Consider the following 20,360-nt stretch of genomic DNA (forward strand, 5'->3'; position numbering starts at 1 on the left):
ACTTACCCTGCTGTATGTTTTTGACAGCATTTCAAGTGTTTAGCTCTTGCAGTGGTCGCTTTTCTCTTTATTTATATAAACAGATATTTCCGTTCTGTACAAATTAAAATATGCTATTTTTTCCCATAATCATGTGTTTCACCCCATGAAAATAACTCTTATTTTAACCAACAACTTCAAATTAGTATTTTCCTACTTGCTAACTACTTTTTTTATCAATTCCAATGAGTCTTGCTTTCACCATATAAAAATCTTATTAGTATCATCCTAGTGATAATGTTTTGAAAGATGTATCTGGGAAAGCTTATGTTTTGGGGGGTTAGTCCTTCAGCTGTTCTTCTAAAGGGGACGAAAGATACTGTGCCCTTAGAGTACACTTGTTACATACTTGCAAATGACTTTATTTCTAACAAATATTTCTAGAAAATACTTGACTTAAAAGGTTTATTAGTTTAGTTAGTTTAAAAGCTGTGTGCCTGTGCTCCCATGTTGCATACAATTGCTCACTCGGAAGCATTTGACTGATTTTAACACTGGTTTTATCAGGGGAAAAAATTGTATGAGCAAAACCCCCCTAGATCCAAATGTGGAAACAGTGATGTGGAAGAGGAAGGGTTGCAGACTTGGAGACAGATTGGCATCTCGTAGCCCTGAGCACCCGTGTTACAATTGTAGGCCCCTTCAGGACATGGGATTCTTGTAAAAGGCAAGCTGTCCAACCTCTGGCGTGGATCCTTGCTTGGAAATGCCCCTCTCTCGCACCGAGAGCCTGAGGTTCAGTGCAATGAATCCTCTCTCCGGGTGTGAGTGACGCTTCTGAGTCCCGGCATGTTTGCAGACCCTGTGCTAAGGCCACGTGCTGTAGCAGGGCTGGAGGATCTCTTTCTGAATATCTCTGGCTTCAGGGGATGGGCGGAGGACGTGGGTGGTGGAACCACCACAGCTTGCACAGAGCACTGGAAATGCAGCTGTGGTCTCTAACCACCCTTTCTTCTGTCCACCGCTCTGTCTCCCCAAGTACACGCTGACGATTTGCTTTCATTGCTGAACCCTTTCTGACATGTTGTCTGTAATCTCTTTGGGACAGAGGTATTATCCTTTTAACTGTAGGGCACTTGTGCTCAGCGCAGAATGCTGTGAAAGCACTCTCTACGTACGCGGCTTAGCACGTTGGGGTCCAGATGATGAAAATGGCCCCCTCGGGAGTTACCGTGGGACAAACTGCGCACAAACGAGAAGAGCCGCTGTGCCAGCCAGCCGGGGAAGACGGACAATTTCTTACTAGGGTTGTGATGCCAAAACCAAAATTAAGCAGCGCAGCCAGGTTATTAAGAATCACAAGGAAGAATTTCTTGGGAATAGTCTACAGAGCAAAAGTCATTTGCAGAATATATTTGGCAAATAGTTAGGAATAACCACACCTTTGAGAAAATGAGATTGTCCGTACACAATATATGACCAGCAAAAGAGGATTGATTTATCAGATATATTATTCACTCTGAATTATTCACTGATCTCTAGCCAAGAGGCAGATACCACAGAGGTTTATTAGCCAGTATATCAGCGCTGTGACCGGCACCCAGTGCTGAGGGATCATACAGTCTGTGGAGGACAAGCTGGAGATAATTGAATACATAAATTCTGGCCTCCAGAGACTGTGAGACTAATACTGTTGGCTTGCAGTGCTTTCTTGTTGGCTGATTGATGGTAGAACTCTCAGGGAGCTAAGCAAAGCTGAAACCCAGCCTACTTTAGCAGCTGGGACAAGTTCACGAGGTGTAGATTGCTGGTAAGCCCGCAGGTACCTTTCAGGGGCAATTTCTGAAGCAGATTCCCTGGATGTGAAGAATCTCTGCTGAAGTTGTACAGCAGAGGTGTTTAACCTGTGATTTCCCAGACTAAAAAGTCTGTGAATGATAACTAGGAAAGGGAAGCCTCCTGTCATTAAGTTTAAAGTCACTAAACAGAGATCTGCATCTCTGTAGAGACACTTGAAAAGGGGTATGTATTAGAAGAGCTTGAAAATCACTCTGCAGTGTTTATTAACTGAATTACCAATTTTGTTCTTGTCCTTTCAAGTATTTCATTAATGCCTAGAGGCAAGAAACAAAGTGCCTTTGAACCTGAGGTGTTACCTAGAAAGAGGATAGAGATAGCTTTACTTCCTGGGGGGGGCGGAGCTGAGTGAATAAATGCTCTAAAGGTTGTTTAATACCTCAGTAACGTGGGGACAGAAGAGCAAATCTAAACCAGACAGATATCTAATATAGATACTCTGTCTGCATGGTGGTTAAAAGGAATTCTAGACCAGTACTAAAACGTGCACTTTGCTTATCTAATTGAATCATGGTAGACAAGTCTGTCTCCTACAGTGACCTGGAAATGTGGAAGTGTGTGTGCGTGGAATGTATGGAGTGAGGAGAGATCTGTAATTAAGAGTCCTCACCTATACTTTCTACTTCCAAATGAGTTGAAGATTGAAATATAAAAAATAAAAATGCTGCGGTCAGATCTACTGATTGTCATTCCTGATATTAAAAGGGAAGATAACCCAACTCTGCCTTACTTGCATATGAAGTTTCCATTCAGATAAAGAACTATTTTAAAATTTAAATCCCTTTTTTAAGGAAATGTACTTTTTAGACCTGGGAATTATATATTTTTCACAGCAGTCTTAGAAAGCAAAAACATCGCATTTGCACTGGCTCATGCTAAAGTCTGAAGTTAATCTTTAAACAAATGTTGAGAGTTAGCCTGTGCAGAACACATCTCTACTTCTCACTTTTTTTGTATCAAATAGATAGAAAATTGTCATGTGTGATCATGTTCTGGCAGAATGTCTTGCATTAGTCATAGGCTTCCTATGAATTGTTTGTTCTGTAAGGGGAAAAAAAATGATTATGATATGCATGAGTGCTATATGTACCCATGATGTTAGCATTCCTTGGTTGAAGGGGATGCTTGTAACTAGGATATGGATGTGTTTATTAAAAAAAAAATATTTATTCTCTAGCTCATTAATTAGGGCAAACAATCTCTGACTGTCATAAACATTGACTGCAAATAACACAGGAAGAGGCTGTGTTGGAAGATGGCCAAAGTGATAGGATTAACATTTTGAGCCTCTAAAAGATTATGCTGGAAACAACTACACCTTTCATTTGAAACCTTGAGGGCTTCTGCACCTACTCGGGCAGTTTAACTCCGCTCTACGTGTGTGTGGCTTCCCTGGAGGCTCTCAGTCCCTCGGCTTGTAAAGCATCAGCTACTAGTAACGTGATTCACAAGTGCTCCTCCTGGAGTAGAGCAAGAATATTCAGCTTTATCCGCTCTATGATCTGTGCCAACGACCGACCCTCTGCTGCAGTCTGAAGCAGACGGGTCAGAGCTCCCAGCTCTGCTCCTTCTCAAAGCTCTCTTTGCAATATCCAGGGAAGCTGAAAAGTTATTAAATTATCCCAGATACAATTCCCAGAACCAAAATTGCTTCCACACTCATGCATTTGTATAAAATTTGACACAGTCCAGTGTTTTTTTTTAAAATCTTTTTTTTTCCACATTCAATCCCAGAACCAAATGGAAAGGGTTATGAAAAGTTTGAAGTATTTCAATAATTGGAAAATGGGCTCCCAAATGATGAATGATATGAATTTCCTGGAGCATTTTTGTACTTTTATTTTTGTAAGAACTGGGTTCTGGAAACTAGTCAAGTAGTATATGAATATGGGAATCCAAGACATATTGAAACCATTTAAAAGCCTGTGTTCTATAAATGTAGTGTTTAAAAGAATGTGTAAAATGGGAGTGGTTGTGAGAAACATTTTAAGAAGGTATTTTTTCTTAAAACAAAAAAAAAAAGGCAGGATAACTTGGCAGAGAGGAAATAGTACATTAGGAAACATTGCAAAACAATAGGATAATCCTAACAAAAAGACACTGCACTTGCAAAATAACTTTAAAAGTTCTTGGTAGTGCATTACAAATATTTAATAAGTCAATCTTGCAATGGTCTAAGGGGAGTTATTAGTTGCACTAGAAAGACTGCTGTACTTAAGGAAGAAGTGCTCAGAGAAATTTGGCCCCAGGAGTGCTGGGTGGATCACATGGAGGTGACCTGTGCCTTTCACCGTGTCAGGGTCTGCTGTGGAGACCCAGGCATCTCCACGTCCCTCACAGCACTGCTACTGTGTAATGGCTCCAAGAGCTATAATGCAGAGCAGTTAGCTAATTAATTTATCTGCTCTTTCACAGCAAGACGGCTCCAAGACCACAGCTGATGCAAGGCTGTCTCTGTATCTCTTCTCTGCAGCCCACCCCGACACAAACAGGGCACAGCTGAGGAGCTGAGCAGATTTTATAAGCAAAACCCAGCTTGCTGTTGCTTTGGATCTCATTAGTTTACGTTGGGGTATTCAGCCCATGGGCAAGCTAGGGAGACAGTGTGCATGCCCCCAGCGCCCTGTCAGCTGCCCCTTCCCTCAGGGAGTTTGGGTCACAGTCCTCTGGCTTCCCTCCTCACTAAATGGTTTTGAGCTGGGATGAGTGAGGGGGAAAGGAGTGATGCTGACTTGAGACAGGTGTGTGTTGCCGCAGGAGTTCATCTTCCCCTCTTACAAAGGTGCAGATTTCCCACACATGGTAACCCAGCCGCAGGCAGCCCAGTACAAGCCCTGGATCTGGCAGAGCAACTGGGCAAGGGCTGTGGCATCATGCCCTCTGTGGTACTGAAACACATGTGCCTGCCCAGATACTGCCAACCAGTGTTTTTGAGGCTGTGGATGGTGATTCAGAGAAGGTAGGAAGGATACTATTGTGGGAGAGGTTCAGCTAAACGATTCTGGAGCTAATCTGTGTCTTATATTTTCCTGTTCCTGAAACATGCTTTTTATAACCTTTGGACATGCTGCAGGAGCTGTCTTGGGTCATTTATGCACAGCACCCTGAAATATGCTCCTTCCTTACCTCTACTATGTTATTGCATTTGGACAAATAAAACTTGGTTATACTCAGCATCTCATTTTCTATGCCAGAAATTCTTCTGCATAGTTATTACCCTTATTTAGTAACATATGTATAGAGATGCTAAATGCTTTCTGCAGTATAAATACGCCTTCCACGGTATGAATTAATACACCAATTCAAGTGAGATTAAAATTGAAAGACACGAAAAGCATGAAAAGCTGTTTTGAACAGCTACATGCATTTGAAAATGACTATGATAAAAATAATTCTGCACAAATTGCTCAGAGGATCACACCTGTGATTAAGTGGAGGCTTTCCCTGGCACAGTAGGTCCTGGTGACTGAGTCTGTGGCCTGGGACGGAGGGCTGTCACACCACAGTACAGGTGGCCCTGATTGTCTGCTGGAGGTTGGTCTGTGAATGCTGGATTTGCACAGCTGAGCAGCTCAGGTCTGTTTCAGGAGCTACTGTGTCTCTTTGGTATTTCTTGTACTGATCAGAGCCCTGTGTTTCATGTCCAGAAGTATTGCTCAATCATTTAGTCCCAGTGATGCAGCAGAAATGGGGTAAATACCGTTGATTCATTTACACTTATCCAGTGATCATTTATCCCAGCTTTAGGAGTGTTTGCAAAGAAATTACAGATCTTGCCAAATTTCAGATAGTCAATGGCTGTTCTTCCTCCCAAGCAGACAATAGGTCAGAAAACACACTTTTTCCTTGCAGACTTTTTAGCAGGGCCTGTTGCGATAGGACAAAGCGTAATGGTTTTAAACTAAAGATTTGAACTAGAAATAAGGATGAAATTTTTTACACTGAGCGTGGTGAGACACTGGCCCAGGTTGCCCAGAGGGGTAGGAGATGCCCCATCCCTGGAACCTGATCTGGTTGAAGGTGTCCCTGCTTATTGCAGGGGTGTTGGATTAGATGACCTTTAAATGTCCCTTCCAACCCAAACTATTCTATTTGTGCTAAACTTCATCATCTTTATGGTGCTAGGTATAGGAATTACTTGGTCAAAGTCAGTCAATGATGTTATGCAGGCAGTTGGAGTAGCAAAGTCTTTCTCTTCCCTTGCAAACTGGTGATCTTAATATTGAAATAACATTTTTTCATGGCTTCCTGTGTTAGTTGCTTAGTTGGAACACCTGTATGTGGCATGGAGGTCTGTGTATCTGTGTGTTTTGGACAGAAAGTCCTTGTGCTTAGAGGAGAGCAGCGTGAGGGCAGAGTGTGAGTGAGGTTTCCTTCATGTTAGATGACAGTAGGTTTTCCACTGCTTGTTAACCATGTTTGATTGCCCTCTACTTTTTGTAAGAAATAGGACTAGGATCACGTAATGTTCTGTATTGGCTACTCCATGACTGGAGTTCTCAAGTAAGTTTTAAATATGATATGGATGTGCCAGAACAGAAACCTCTCCTAGGGAGTGAATGCCACTTCTCATCAGAGTTTATCCAGCAAATGTACCGTGAGTTTTTGTTTCACAATAGTGTAATTGGAATCACTACAGTTTACACTTGTGCATTCAGAAACTATTTGCCTAGAAATGTATGTATGTAACAAGGAAAGTTCTAGGAGACAGTCCCTCTGCAGCTGCCAGATATAATGAGAAATGTTAATGTGAAAACACGTTGATCAGTCAGCTGCCGACATGAGTGCTGTTTTCTGAGGGCTGGATTATTATAGTTCAGAAATGTCAGTTCTGGACCAGTCGTAATTGGAAAAGGACACAGCTGTCTAGCAATCCACTGAGAATAATGTTACTCCTTTAGCTGGCTTTATCCTTAGGATGCTTGTGATGTTGGTCAATGATTTTAGCTTTAATTATATATTCTGTCATATTTTTTTATATTTGAGAGAGGGAGTAGCTGCCCCGTGCCGCACCACCCTTGCTAAATCCGGTACATCCTGGTTTATTCTTTAATCTTTCCAAGGTGAGGTCACACTTTTTAAAAGTGCCCTCTAACTCTGGATCCTGCCCCATCTGACATCTCTCACTTAGGGAGGAATTCCCTCTTCCATGCAAATGCAGCTTTGCTTGTCTGCACTTGGAGGTCTGACCTGTCCTCTGCTCCAGTAATCCCTGTGGGTAGTGCAGTAGCTGCTCTGTAGCCGCAGCTCTCGCTCTGTGCTGGGACCTGTTGAGCATAAAACCTGCTGAAGGCTGGAAAGCAACAATTTAGACTGTTTCTGTTGCCAGACATCAGTGTTGTGAACATCAATGTCTTGTTTGTCTGGTCTGATGCGGAAGAAAACGCACTGGGAGCTGCAAGGGAGGACATCTAATATTGCATGAATCCATTTACCTCACGAACAGGAACATCAGCAGGATGGTGGGAAGCTTTCTGCCAGTGGGCAGGGGAAGGATGGCTCTCCCTTGTAAAGACTAAGCTGCTGAGAGTAAAGTGCTTACAAAACAGCACTGGTCCAGCTTCGCCAAGAGCCATGCTCTGCCTCTCACACTGAGCACTTTCTTCCACATGAATCGTCCCATGGAAACTGAGGGGGCTGCCGTGGAACTGAATTCTGTGCAACAAACTTGGGTCCAGTAATTAAGCCTCAAACTTTGTGCTGCAAAAATATTTCAGTGATGAGTAACAAAGAGGAAAAGTATTTTAATTTACAGGAGACTCTGACAGCTTGGCCGGCAGTAGTTGTAGGATGTGATCCAAAACCATTTAATGTCAATGGCTGCTCACTGCAGTGGAGCTGACCTACAGGGGGCTTTGTTATGATTCATCCTTATTAGTCAAGTTTTAGTAAGCAGTGCCTAAGGGTGGGCGTAGGATGGCTGTTCTCTATTGTACGGGCACAAAGGAGGCCATCTGGGCAGCAGAGAGCTTACATCTAAACAGAGGAGACACAAGAGCAAATCAACAGAGCAACCAACCATCATACCCTCCTGCTGATTGGGAAGGGGCAACAGGAGAGAGGGAAGGGGAAAATGGAAAGCTTGGAGCCTGGTATGTAATAGAAGAGGTGGCAAAAGAAGAAATCCATCAGTGTTGATATTCCCATGTGATGGCTTGTGAGTGGTTTGTCTTGGCTGTTGCTGGCCAGTTCCCATTCTCTGTAGATTCCAGTCTCACTGCATGTGCAGAACTCACTGCAAGTTAACTGAGGGCCTAAGCATCTGATCTCACAAGCTCTAAACGGTTTCTGTACCTCTAAGTTAAGCACATGCTGAAGTGCTCTGCTAGTCTGGTGTCAGATACTCAGTACGTGAGCCTGGAAAGGCACAGGGAGAGTTTTGTACTGACTAGGCTCTGGGAAGAGACAGAACGTGTTTGTGATTGCTGTAGTCAATCTGGAATACACCACAAACACCAGATTAATCTCATTTGAAAGCTTTGAATTAAATCTCTTTACTGTAATGGAGCCTCCCACAGTTCCCCACCTTCTTTTTGTTTCCTGGTATGTTTTCATCTGGGGAAAGATGCAGTGTGAATGTGCTCTCTCTGCTCAACTGAATTGTGATACTGCTACATTTTTTGGTATTATCACTAAAAAGGAAAGCCACAACATCATTAGCTTTTCTCCATTGTTCCCTTAGTTTGCCTTGAATGCATTCCTGTTCAGGTCTTAACCAAAACCTACTTACTTTCCCATTTCTTATCCTTTCAGCTTCTTGGAATGCAATGACTCAGAAGCTACAGGATGAATTTGACAGTAGCGTGGAGAATGCAGAAGCCTGGATGAAGGCCATCCAAGAGAGACTGAGGATCAATGACAACACCAATGGACCTCGATCTGCCCTAGAAGCCAGACTGAGAGAGACTGAGGTAAGGGAGGAGTGATGTAGCGGTTCAGAGGTGTCTGTCACTGCAGCCATTGTTACAGCAGTTATTGCTGTGAGCTCTGGAGTTTTCCATTAGGAATGTGTCAGCTGCCCCTTCTTGCTGGAATATTTGTCCTGTGTGGATGGATTGCTATCAGTATTTTTTCTAATTTTTCCATCTGTGGTATGTTTACAGACGTAGAAAAAGAGGATAGCAATTTGATATCCCAGGCTTCCAAGTTTTTCAGATTGATTTGGAAGACTAGCAGCAGGTTTGGCAGGTTGACATGTTTATACTCTCTTATGAGCATGCTCAAACCTGAAACAATTGAGTCGCTGCTTGCAAGTACCAGATAGTGACGTGCAGATGTGCAGAAGTCCAGCGTACAGTACAAGAGAATCAGATCATGTTAGTGTTCTATTCCTGATAGAGAAAGATTGCAGTGTCCTAGTAATGGGCTGTCCTAGGGTAATCCCCTTGTCCTTTTCCATAAACCTTGATGATAAAACGGTTTACAGCTCTCCTTTATAATCTGTCTAATGAAAAGGTAAATGTTTTCATTTTTTTTCTGGTCTTACTTAATCTCTTGTGTAACTCTTCTCACAGAGATCCCGTTGCAGATTGTGCCTGCTTTCTTACTGTGATTTCACATTCATTAACTTCAGTTTCATTAGATGTTATCATGTTCTTGAAATATCAGAGAATGAAACACTCCTGTTTGTCCCATCTCTACCATTCCTGATTAGAAGGAGCGGTGATATTTCTATGATTAACATTGAAACTATTTTTATACTTGTATTACCTTTAATTCCAACTAGTCTGTTCTTTAAATTAATTGGCCAAACCTTTCCCATCATTATTTACCCAAAAGTCTTTCATTTTGTGTGTCTACTCATGTTTGAACTGCCTTTTCTGAAGTCTAACAACTCCAAAAAAATATTGCACGCTTACACGGAGGACGAGGTAGTATACATGATGGCACAGCAATATCTTCAGCCTTTTTCCTTAACTGTGGCTCACTGCAGGATGGATCTTGCCTCTGGCATAATATAGAGACTGTTCGTGGAGCGATGGATGGTGGCCAGACTTGCATGTCAGTCATGAAAATCTGAAGTATTTCCTCTTGGTCTCTAGATTTATTTTTGCCTTTAAATTATTTTCGCTCTTTCCTTTTGTCTGGGAAACTATGATATGTACAGTCTCAAAAAAAAAAAAAGTGAGAAACACAGGAGCTTGAGTAGGGAGAGTGCTAGTTTGGCAAAGGGTGTGCGTTCATGGCAGAGCTAACAAGATGTAAGGGTTAGAGGTTTGCGGTGATTTAATATGGCCTGAACTGAAGCCTGTTGACTTCTGTGGGCTTTGGAAGAGTCTATAACATGCAAAAAATCATGTTAGAAGATTTTTTTAATTCAGACTTTGGAAAGTCATCATTCTAAAGAATAACAAGTGTCTGTTCTCTCTTCCTGTATGTACCTTATCCACCTCCTGCTCCCTCATCCTGCCTCCTTTCTGGGCCTGGCTTCCCTGTCCAGCTCACGTCTCCTTGTGATGTGCTCACTGCATCACCTATTGGCTGTTTTCAAATCCAGTCATCGTTTTTCAGTTCCTTTTTTACATCTGGCTTGCCTTTTTTTTTTTTTCATGCTTCCTTCCTGTGGTTTATTTTCTGTTAATTTGTTAATGAAAATGCCAGCCAAAGATAGCAATCATTTAAAAAATGGATTTGAAAAAGAAAAAAGTGCCTGTACAGCCACTGCTTTCTCTCCAGGTGTTGTTTGCTTTCACTTGCTGGAAAAATGTCAGGCTTAGAATACAACTTTTCTCTTAAATTTTTCCTGTTGGGTAATAGCTATGGATTTCTATTTTCTTTCTCTGCCCTACCCTTTCCCCTGCTTTCATGGATTCTTTTAATCACACTTTTCAGAGTAGATAGTTTGTCCAAATGCCTGTTTGGACGTCACATGCAGATATGCTGTGTACATGCCAAAAGAGCAGTCTTTTCTCAGAACATGAGACTGGAAATCCAAAGGCCTGTGATTTGGTCTCGCCTTTGCAATAACTGGCGTGATTTTTTTGAACAAATCCCATGGGCCTAATCTTTCCAAAAGCTGATTTTGAACCTCTCAGAAGCCTTTTTCTTCAAACTTGAGAGCAGTTTGCTAGGAGTTTGTAGAACAGCAAGAAAACTGATGGTGTCAGAAATATGGATAAAGTAATGCTGAAAGCTGACATGCAAATCAGGACATAATTAATCTGTTACATTTTACAGAAGTTGTGCTGGTTTTCATCCCTGGGTGGAGGAAGAGAATCTCCTTAAAATTGTATGGCTTAACTTTCAGTCACTGGCATTCCAGTTGGTGCACAATACACGTTTTCACCAGTTCATAGCTTAGCAGTTTACAGTCAAAGCAAAAGTTGGTAGCAGGCAGAAATTCCACCAGGTAATTTCTCTTGGCTTGTATTCTGAGCCAACTTTTATTTGCAATAGAAAGCCTTTTTAATATCTTTCATGATTTCTTATAGTAGAGCTTAAAACTGAGATGTTGCAGTGTACCCTGTGGAGATTGCTTCTACGCGCTTTGGCAAGTCGGGGAGAACAACTGGCATGCGTCAACATAGTACTGTAACTTTATAACCACAATTGAAACGCAGCCACTGATATTTGATAGAAGACGATGTGGGTTTTGTAGCTAACTTGAAATATTTTTCAATTGCTACATGGTTTTCAATGCAATTCAGTCCTTTAGGATGTTTAACAATAAACAAATCTGAAGAGAAGTTCATATTTTCTATTCAGGAGAAGCTTTGCAGCAGGCACTTCATGATTTCTGGGTAAAAACAAAGTTTAAATGGCAACAATTATGCTTGCTTTCTTTTCATGCTTTCAGTCTCATTTGTTTTCCTCATAGGAAATACGTGCGCTGGAACCAGAAGGCAACTTGAAAATGGACTTGATTCTTGTGAAGGCAGATGCTGCTCTTCGTAGCATCGGTGAGGATAAGAAGCATGAGGTACTATCTAAACTGAAAGACATTAAAGCCTTGTGGGAAGAGACAGCCATATACATTACTCACTGTCACAGGTAAGACAAAGGTACCCTGCACAAGAGTGCTATTTGGTGTGTTGAGGCAGTTGTCCCATCCTGTGCTTTCATAAAGTGCTTTTTGCCTTTCTCTGCTGCGTGGGTTGTAGATGGCAATCACTGCTAATCCCAGTGCCATGAGCATGGGGAGGACTGTGCGGGGAAAGAGGGCCCGTGGGACCTCAATGTTGTCTGCCTTCACAGCCAGCCGGCTTAATGGTCTTGAATGATGAGTTTGTCCAGGCACAGGGTACAGGATATTTCCTCCCCAGAGCAGGGAGGATGTGGGAAGTGAATCTGGACCAGCTGAAGTCAGAGCAGCTTAAAATTGCTGAGAACCTTGTCCTTTGTGTTGAAGGCCTTTTGAGCTTTCCAGTCTCAACTGCTCCCATCATAATTTTATCTAACTCATCTCTCTTGCTCTCCTCAACAGCCGTATTGAGTGGGTCTGGCTGCACTGGAGTGAGTACCTGAAAGCTCAAGATGAGTTTCACGCATGGATTCACCACATGAGAGTGACCTTGGAGCCTGACATTGAGTTGCAGCTTGGCTTAAAGGAGAAGCAGTGGCAGCTGAGCCATGCTCAGGTTCTGCTGAATGATGTCTTAAATCAATCAATCCTGTTGGAAAGGCTCCTGGAGGAAGCTGATTCCTTGTTCAGCAGGATAGGTGACCCCAGCGTTGATGAGGATGTTCAGAAGAAAATGAGGATGGAATATGAAGGAATCAGGGAAGAAGCTCAGGTACATGTATAAAGAGTGGGAGGTGTTCAGATTTCACCAATATACAGTGCTGTTTGCTGTCTGCTTCTTGAGTGATGGGGCTTCCCTGGTAGGACTGCAAAAGGAAGCACAGCCGAGGATCTCCATTCTTTCAGTCAGTGGGCTGTCTGCAATAGTCGTTATGTCCCAAAATAAGCTGTTAATTGGGATGCTCTTACACTGCGCTTTATAGTATGTTGTTGTAAAATAACTGCAAGCTGCTTACTGTGACCCAGTGAATATTGGTTTAGGTCATCTCTGTACAAGGTTTGAATTGTTCCTGATCTTTCAGCACATTAGTGATACTTGTATAACCAGATCCAAAGCACCCATTCCCAGAGCCAGAGAATACTACATGCGTGCACCCTTGTTGGGCTGTGATTAGTCCAGATCCAGAGCTGCAGTCCCTGCCTGCAGAACTGGGAAACACAGAGGTGGGAGTCAGCTGTGGCCCAACACTGAGCTTAACCAGCAGGTTCCAGTATCTGAAAGACTTTCACTGCACTTAGATACTAGTTCTTGCCTGATGCTAATCTTCCAGCTTGAACAGTTGTTAGAGAGGTTGGTGTAAGACTTCCTAGTTCATCTCTCAGTGCCGGGGATTTCGTTTACCCTGTTCCTGGGTAAAGATTTCAGATAAGGCTCATACTTTCCACTTCTAAACCTCAGGTCAAGACAGGATTGGACTATGTGACATGGCTGAGGAGCAGACATCCATAGGTGGGCAAAAGAATTCAGTTTCTTCCTAGCCTATATCAACAGAAATACTCAAAGGGATATTTGAAATATATATATGCACATCTATCACAAACATATAGAGATTAAAATCTACTCTTTGTCTCACAGTGGCTTCCAGGAATTCTATAGGCTGGAATTACCTGGTGCAAATACAAATAATTTTCATTACATTGGCTCTGCTGTCTGCTTCTGTCATAATGTTGCCTTCTGTTTGTTCCCACACCTACATCTCAGCCCAGAACTGGAGCCCGACAGTGATGTATGCTCTTTCTTGCCCCCGGGTGCTGTCGTACAAAGTTAACTTCAGATCACACTGGAAGAACAACAACATTGGGATGCTCATGCTATTGCTCTGCTTGCTCTACAGATACTTCTTCTATTTTTTTTAAAAAAACACCCCAAAGCCCAAAACAATGAAAAAACTGCCAAGCCGGCACCTTTCATGAGCATGAAATTCAGGTATTTTTTAACCATAAAGATAAAACTGCTGCTGTAAGTCTCTCCAAAAAACAGAGCATATTTGGAAATTCTGTAACTGCAGCTGCTGCAGAGAGGCTGTAAAGCCACCAACAGACTTGCGCCTTAACGTTGATTATTTATTTTTAAAGGTAGATCTCTTCATTACAAGGCAACTGGATTTACAAATAAAGGTTCCTGGGAATTCAGGTGTTGTCTATCTAGATTGCCGTTTAAAATTTTCATTCACTCCCTTCTAACCAAGATTAGTCTTTGGTTTTGAAGCAGGAGACAGTCATTAGCTTTTTTAATAAGGCAGTTCTTTCAAACAAGTAATTTGAATACTCAAAGCCAGAATGTGACCTCTCTGAGACTGGTTTTACGTAGTGCAATTTCTCTAACTGAGTTGGATACATGCTGCTGTAAATGAGATCAGGAAGTGGCTCATAGTACTTAGATAAAATATGTCTTTATGTCTCCGGCCAACTGAGATGCTAGAAAAAGCTTTTCTTTGGCATTGGTTACAAATACCACATTTCATAGAAGGATGGAGTGAGAGAATCCAGCTAAGAACTCCCTCTTTCAGGAGGTACGGAACAAAAAACCTTGGATTTTGCAGCCGAAGTAAATGCAGAGTTCATTAGCTAATGCCAAGGTTACAGGCACCTTGGGAATTGTCTTGGAAAGTATAACGCTAGTTAGAGAAACCCTGCCACCTTTTCCAACGGGAGGGAGGAATGAATGAAAGAGATGCAGGAGTTGTAAGGCAATTGCTCTGGCCCCTTGCATGAAAAGAGGCCAGGCTAAATTGAGTTGCAGATGCCAGCTGAATGCCTGAGCTGCCTGCCAGAGGAGGCTCGCTGGTGTTTGTAGGTTACACTTGTGTTTGAAGAGCATTTTTAGATCCTGTGCAGTTGTCCAGCTCTATCAAAAGGCAAGCTCTTGGACAGCGTTTCTTAAATGGTCTGCTTGTGACATTGCTTCTTTGGTATCAGCAAATGGTGGATTTCTTTTTTTCTTTCTTAGTGCTAACATGTGTCCTTATCATTCCTAAATTTTAAAAGCACATAATCTTCTTTTAATTACATTGACAGGGATATATTTAGATGTGGTAGCCATTTCCTACGTGCTTTCCCTTGACTAGTAAAATAACAATATGGAGAGGTTCTGCGTTTTAGCATAAATGATGACTGAAGATGGTAAGAAAATACGGCATGTTGCTATTTAGTCAAATAGATGAAATATGTCTGAGCACATCAAATGAATTTCAGACCATGTTGTCTCTGTTAACTGAAGCCTAGTTATTTATAATGCCAACCCTCACCCAGATGCTAAAGCTAAGACTAAAAGCACCAGGAAGGGCTACAGGAGCTTTCTGGACTCTACTTGAGATGCTGCAGTGGGATTTAAAGCAGGAACTTCTTTTATGTGCTCTAGATTGCCTTCCAGAGAAGGTTTATTTGCCTTTGCTGACCGTAAGGGGAGGTTCGGGGAGAGGGTTTCCTATGCCTACATCCACCCTGCATGAATACCCAGGGCTGGGCATATCCTGCCTGGACACACCTCTTCCTCTGCAGCCAATGGCAAACCCATTGCTTTCCTCTTGGTGCTCTCACTCTTTCCAAGGCCGTGTCCTTGCTTAATATCTCCTTGCACTAACCAAGTGCCTGTGCAGATGGAGTTTAACAGCATCCTGTTCCTCAAACAGCTAACCTTACAGTGGCAAGTGGTACTATATTTTCCATCATTATAAAGTTTCCCTGCCTAACCTCTCGGGGCAGGGAGTGCTCAGCCCACTCTTGGTAAGTCTTTTGTTTGACAGCAAGCAGCCTGTCCAGAACCATGGCATCTCTTCCTTGACCTCTTAGACCAGCAGGAGGATCCAGACTGTGTGATCCTTTGTTTTTGCTGAATAGCCTGGCCAGGGGTGGGTCATTTTGACTTCCTTTTTAACCCTCTATATATTAGCAGAAGACTTTGGAGTTTAATAATAACTCCACTTTGTTTTTCTGACTTGCTCCCTTTGGAGCTTCCGTGAGTGCAACAAATTAGCCTAAACCTAATCCATAAGCTTGGGCTGACTTGTTTCACTTCAGTGTTTGGCCCATTTACACTGCTATAAGATTGCATTCTTCAAGTCCCTAACTTGAGGTCAAGGTGAGAATCATTTAACCTGTATGCACCACTGTGGATTGAGAATCAAGGCAAGGTGATTTAGCAAACAAGTGAGGTGTTCTGATGGATACGTCTTGGCCACAGAAATCTGCAGTCACAATTCTACTTTTTGGTCTCATCCAAACCCATGTTTCCATAGGTGGTGCTATTAAATAATAGCCCTAATAAGTGGGCAGCATTTCATCCTCCATGGGAGGCTGTTGTCCCTTTGCTGTCCCTTTTTTGTCCCAAAGCAAGTCAACTAACTTCAGGGGAGTCACTCTTTATTTGCACAAGTCAGCACAGATTGCAGTGGTAGTGAGGAAAACAGACTGGTGTGGTGCCATGTAGAATGTGGTGGCTTTGTACTGCACCGTGGGCACAACCTGTCCCAAAGGTAACGGGCAAAGTCCCACAGGGACCACCACCCCACATCATACGGGAGATCCCATGGTGACTGATGCTCATGCCACCCTTCTGCTGGCAGGACAGTGATGGCTCACTGCTACCTCAGGCAGGTTGATGGCTGTGAGGACGTGCCCAGAGCCTCACAGACACAAGGGAAATGCAGAGGGGGCTTTAAAACTCTGCCCACCATTGCAGCGATCATCCTGCTGTCTGTGGAGGGCAGCTGGGATCGAGCTCAGCTCAGAGGCACGGGATGTGTCCCGTATTATGCAAAATGAAAGCCAGCCTGTTGTCTGCGACAGCAAAGCCTTTCAAGGGGGCTGCAAGTGCTAAATGGATTGCACAAGTAACAATTTTTTTTCAAATGTAGCTATAGCGTACCTTAGTTTTTCTTCATGCCAACTGGTGAAGGGCAAGAAAAAATATCATTCTGATTTTGTAGGAAATAATACTTAGGTTGGATATTATTTTATTTGAAACAACAAAACCAGGATTCCTCGTGATTTGTGTAAAATTTCCAACAGCAAGGTCTAAACTACAGCTGACAAACAAGGGTAGCCAGAGAAAAAGTAACTGCCCTGTGAGGGGTGCCAGACTGGATCGGTGGGGAGCAACTCAGGATGCACAGGCCCTTGTAGATCAGGGATTGTTCGTTACAGAGTGCACAAACTTGGAAATGTAACTTGGAAAATGAAGCCTACTTCCCATAGGCTTAAATTTGCATCCAGGGGAGGTTTAGGATGGATATTAGGAAAAATTTCTTCACTGAAAGGGTTCTCAAGCATTGGAAAAAGCTGCCCAGGGAAGTGGTTGAGTCGCCATCCCTGGAGGTATTTAAAAGATGTGTAGACGTGGTGCTGAGGGACGTGGTTTAGTGGTAACTTGGCAGTGTCAGGTTAGTGGTTGGACTCGATGATCTTAAAGGTCCCTTCCAACCTAGACGATTCTATGATTTTATTCTGTGATTCTAAGTTTTGGAAAGGGGAGGCTAGAAATTCACCTGAGAGGACCTTGCAGTTTGTCTCCTCAGAGACTAGCCACTGAGAGCCTACAGCGTGACCCAGACGGGGACAAGTCTTTATGCCATCTTGTGTCCTGTTTCTTGAGGTGAACTGTTAATGCCTGTGGAGGAAAACTGCTATCGGGGCTCACGGAAGGGACTCTTGTTTATAAATTCTGGGTTAGTGTAAAGGAAAAAGAGCCGGATAAGCACTGTCCTCACGGCTTCTGATGTTTCTTGTTACAGAGCAGAGTGAAACTGCTTGAAAAGATAACCAAGGAACACGAACAGTACAACGCTAACGTCAACCAGTTTCAATTGTGGCTGAACAGTGTGACAGAAAGATTAAACTGCTGCATTGGAGAAGCAACCAAGTCTTCAGCAGAGGACAAGTTAAAGGCACTGAAGGTCCTTAAACAATGTAATTCTAACCGGGAGCTAGGATTTGTGTGTTCTTCATGCCTGTATATGTTTCTCAAACCACACAAGAGCGTACTTGAGAAATGAATTACACAAACAAAATAAGTTGGTGATTGTATGATTGTAACATAGGCTAGAGGAGAAGAATTGTATCAGGTCCTAAAACTATTAGTTGGTTCTCCCAACTGTGGCAGGAGTCACAGGCTGGTCTGTTTTGTTTTTCTAAAAGCCTGATCTCCTACAGTTATGTGTTTCTTTGAGAATCTTGCCCTTTAAACTCGTTTAAATGAATGATATTTGGTAAACACGATCCAAATAGAGCCTGAAGGCTTACAGGTTTTGAGAGTTTAGAGCTGGTGATAAAAATACCAGTCTTGAGAATGGTGTCCAATATTTTGGTGCCACTGCTTAAACTGTTTAATTTTAAATCTCTCAGAAATCTGACTATTAGTATTTCTTAGTGCCTGCAGCTCCTGTTTTCTTTGTCAGGGACCTCAGCTGACAAGCATTTATGAAAATCGAGCCAATATTTTCAGAAACATGGCAGTTAGTATTACTCAGAAGGCAGTCAGATGACCAACCCTGGCTTCTGATCACTTGAAAAAGGACGTACTTTGAAATAGGAAGTGAAGAACAAAATATGTATAACCAGGAGAGGCGGTATTTTTTTCCTACAGCTTTCAGCTGTTCCCCCAGCTTCCCATTCCTGCAGCTAATTTTTATTTAACTTCTTTTTTTCAGGAAATTGCCAAAAACATTAGAAGTGGTGGAAAGAAATGGAAGCACCTTGAAATTCAGTGTGCAGAGGTGATTCAGAATACTTCCCCACTCGGAGCTGAGAGAATGAAGGATGAACTCGAAGAGCTAAGAAAAGCCTTGGAGATGGTGAAACTGCTGAGTAGTGAGGAGGAGGAGAGATTGCTCAAGATCCAAGAGTCAGAAAGTGCCTATGAGTCCCAAGCCAGGCAATTAGAAGCAGATGTACAGGACTTGAGAAAAGATCTACAGAGACTAGAAAATTACCTGGAGCCTGGGGAAGGGGAAAAGACTGAAGATGAGTTTGTAAATCTGTGGAGAAAATGCAATGTAAGTTGTCACCCTTCGTATGCCTAAAACCAGCAGGATCAAGTGCAGTCATAGATTGAACACACATAGTCACATCCAACAGGTGCCTGTCCCATTGGTTAAAGGTGAAAAGGAAAGAGTACGAGTGTGTATGAAACAGACTGAGGAAAATCTGAATAGCAACAATGGAGTCTAACCTGTATCTCGCTCTGCACAGAGGGAGCAGGATTGGAGGATGTGTTGGAGTTTGTGTCTTGAGTTCAAAGGGACCGTATGCAAAAAAGAGCACAATACAGAGCAAACACCACAATTTGTTCTACTTAAAAAGAAGCAGAAAAAAATAATGCTTCGCTGTATATACAAATACACACACACACACATATATATACAAATACACGTATTTCTGGGGTATTTGGTGAGACCATTTTTATATTATATCCTTAATCCATGTAAGATGGGTAGCTGTTGTCCTCTACCATCAAACACATCTTCACTCCTAAGAAGTCCCAAGTTTTTAGCAATTCAGTATTTACACTAAAATCAATCTGTGGCAAAAGCAAGTGGAAAAGGTTGGTCACGCATACAGTAGATAAGAATTTTTACCATTCATTTCCTCTTGAGGGTTGGTTTTGCATTTATTATCTCTTCTCAAAATGCCTTTCATCGCTATTTGTATGTCTAGAACTCAGCAGGACTAACTGGGAAAAGTATATGCAAAAAGGATGCACGAAATACAGACTGGTTGATTCCGGCTACATTTGCATGGGTTTTGTTGGTTTTGTTTCCCTATGTCACCCTAGAATTAACATTCTGTATATGTGAGTCTTTGAGAGAGATTTGTTCATGCAAAGAGATGCAGTTAACACTGCTCAAAAAATGCATCTCATGTTATATACTGCAATCAGTGAACTGATGCGGGGCCTGTTTGTGATTCACTCTGTTCAAACTGAACCCTGCAGATCAGATGCCTGCAGAGGGTAGGCAGTGGGAGAAGAGGAGAGAGGGAGCCTGCAGGCACAAAACTGTTCCTGGGAATGTTTTCTGCCTTAGCAAAATCCATATTCCTTACAACCAGGAAAAAAGGGAGCAGAAAGGGCACTTGTGAATACCCTGAGAGACAGCCTTATCTCTTCATTTTGTGTGCCAGACACTACATAAGGTGTGATCTGTTCATTATTTTCATGATTAAGGCAACAAGAGCAGCTCTGGCTGCAGAAGAGTCCACGGTTGAGAGGCTGAAGGCTCAGCTTAAGGAACTGCTACGGTTTTCCCCAGATGTGCAGCCCCACGCTGAGAGTGTTGTCTCTGCAATACAGCAGTATGAAAGGTAGTATCTTCTCTCAGACACTGAAGGGATTAACAAGGGCCTAAGAAAAAAGTGGTACGCCATCCGATTGTAAGTGACGGGTAGAAAAGAAAGGCTGTTGCTAATCTCATCCGCCTCCACATTTCAGTAAACCTGTAATTTCAGCCATTTGCTGGGAGCTGTAGGCTGCTGGCTATTTTCAAGCAATGATCTTGCATCATTAATG

General features: G+C 42.5%; 1 protein-coding gene across 6 annotated transcripts in view; it reads left to right on the top strand.

The window, feature by feature from the left end:
* The window catches only part of SYNE3 (spectrin repeat containing nuclear envelope family member 3), an 83,480-nt gene that overhangs the window by 29,720 nt on the left and 33,400 nt on the right, over positions 1-20,360 (top strand). For all 6 annotated transcript variants that reach the window (XM_074584097.1, XM_074584099.1, XM_074584095.1 and 3 more), the window contains 6 exons: positions 8,590-8,747; positions 11,654-11,826; positions 12,260-12,569; positions 17,590-17,751; positions 18,505-18,849; positions 20,019-20,155. In XM_074584097.1, the coding sequence (XP_074440198.1) occupies positions 8,604-8,747; positions 11,654-11,826; positions 12,260-12,569; positions 17,590-17,751; positions 18,505-18,849; positions 20,019-20,155 (1,271 nt within the window). In that variant the 5' untranslated portion in view covers positions 8,590-8,603. The remainder of the gene's footprint in view (positions 1-8,589; positions 8,748-11,653; positions 11,827-12,259; positions 12,570-17,589; positions 17,752-18,504; positions 18,850-20,018; positions 20,156-20,360) is intronic.

The sequence above is a fragment of the Larus michahellis genome, chromosome 4 (assembly GCF_964199755.1).
Source record: "Larus michahellis chromosome 4, bLarMic1.1, whole genome shotgun sequence".
In the NCBI taxonomy this organism is placed as follows: Eukaryota; Metazoa; Chordata; class Aves; order Charadriiformes; family Laridae; genus Larus; species Larus michahellis.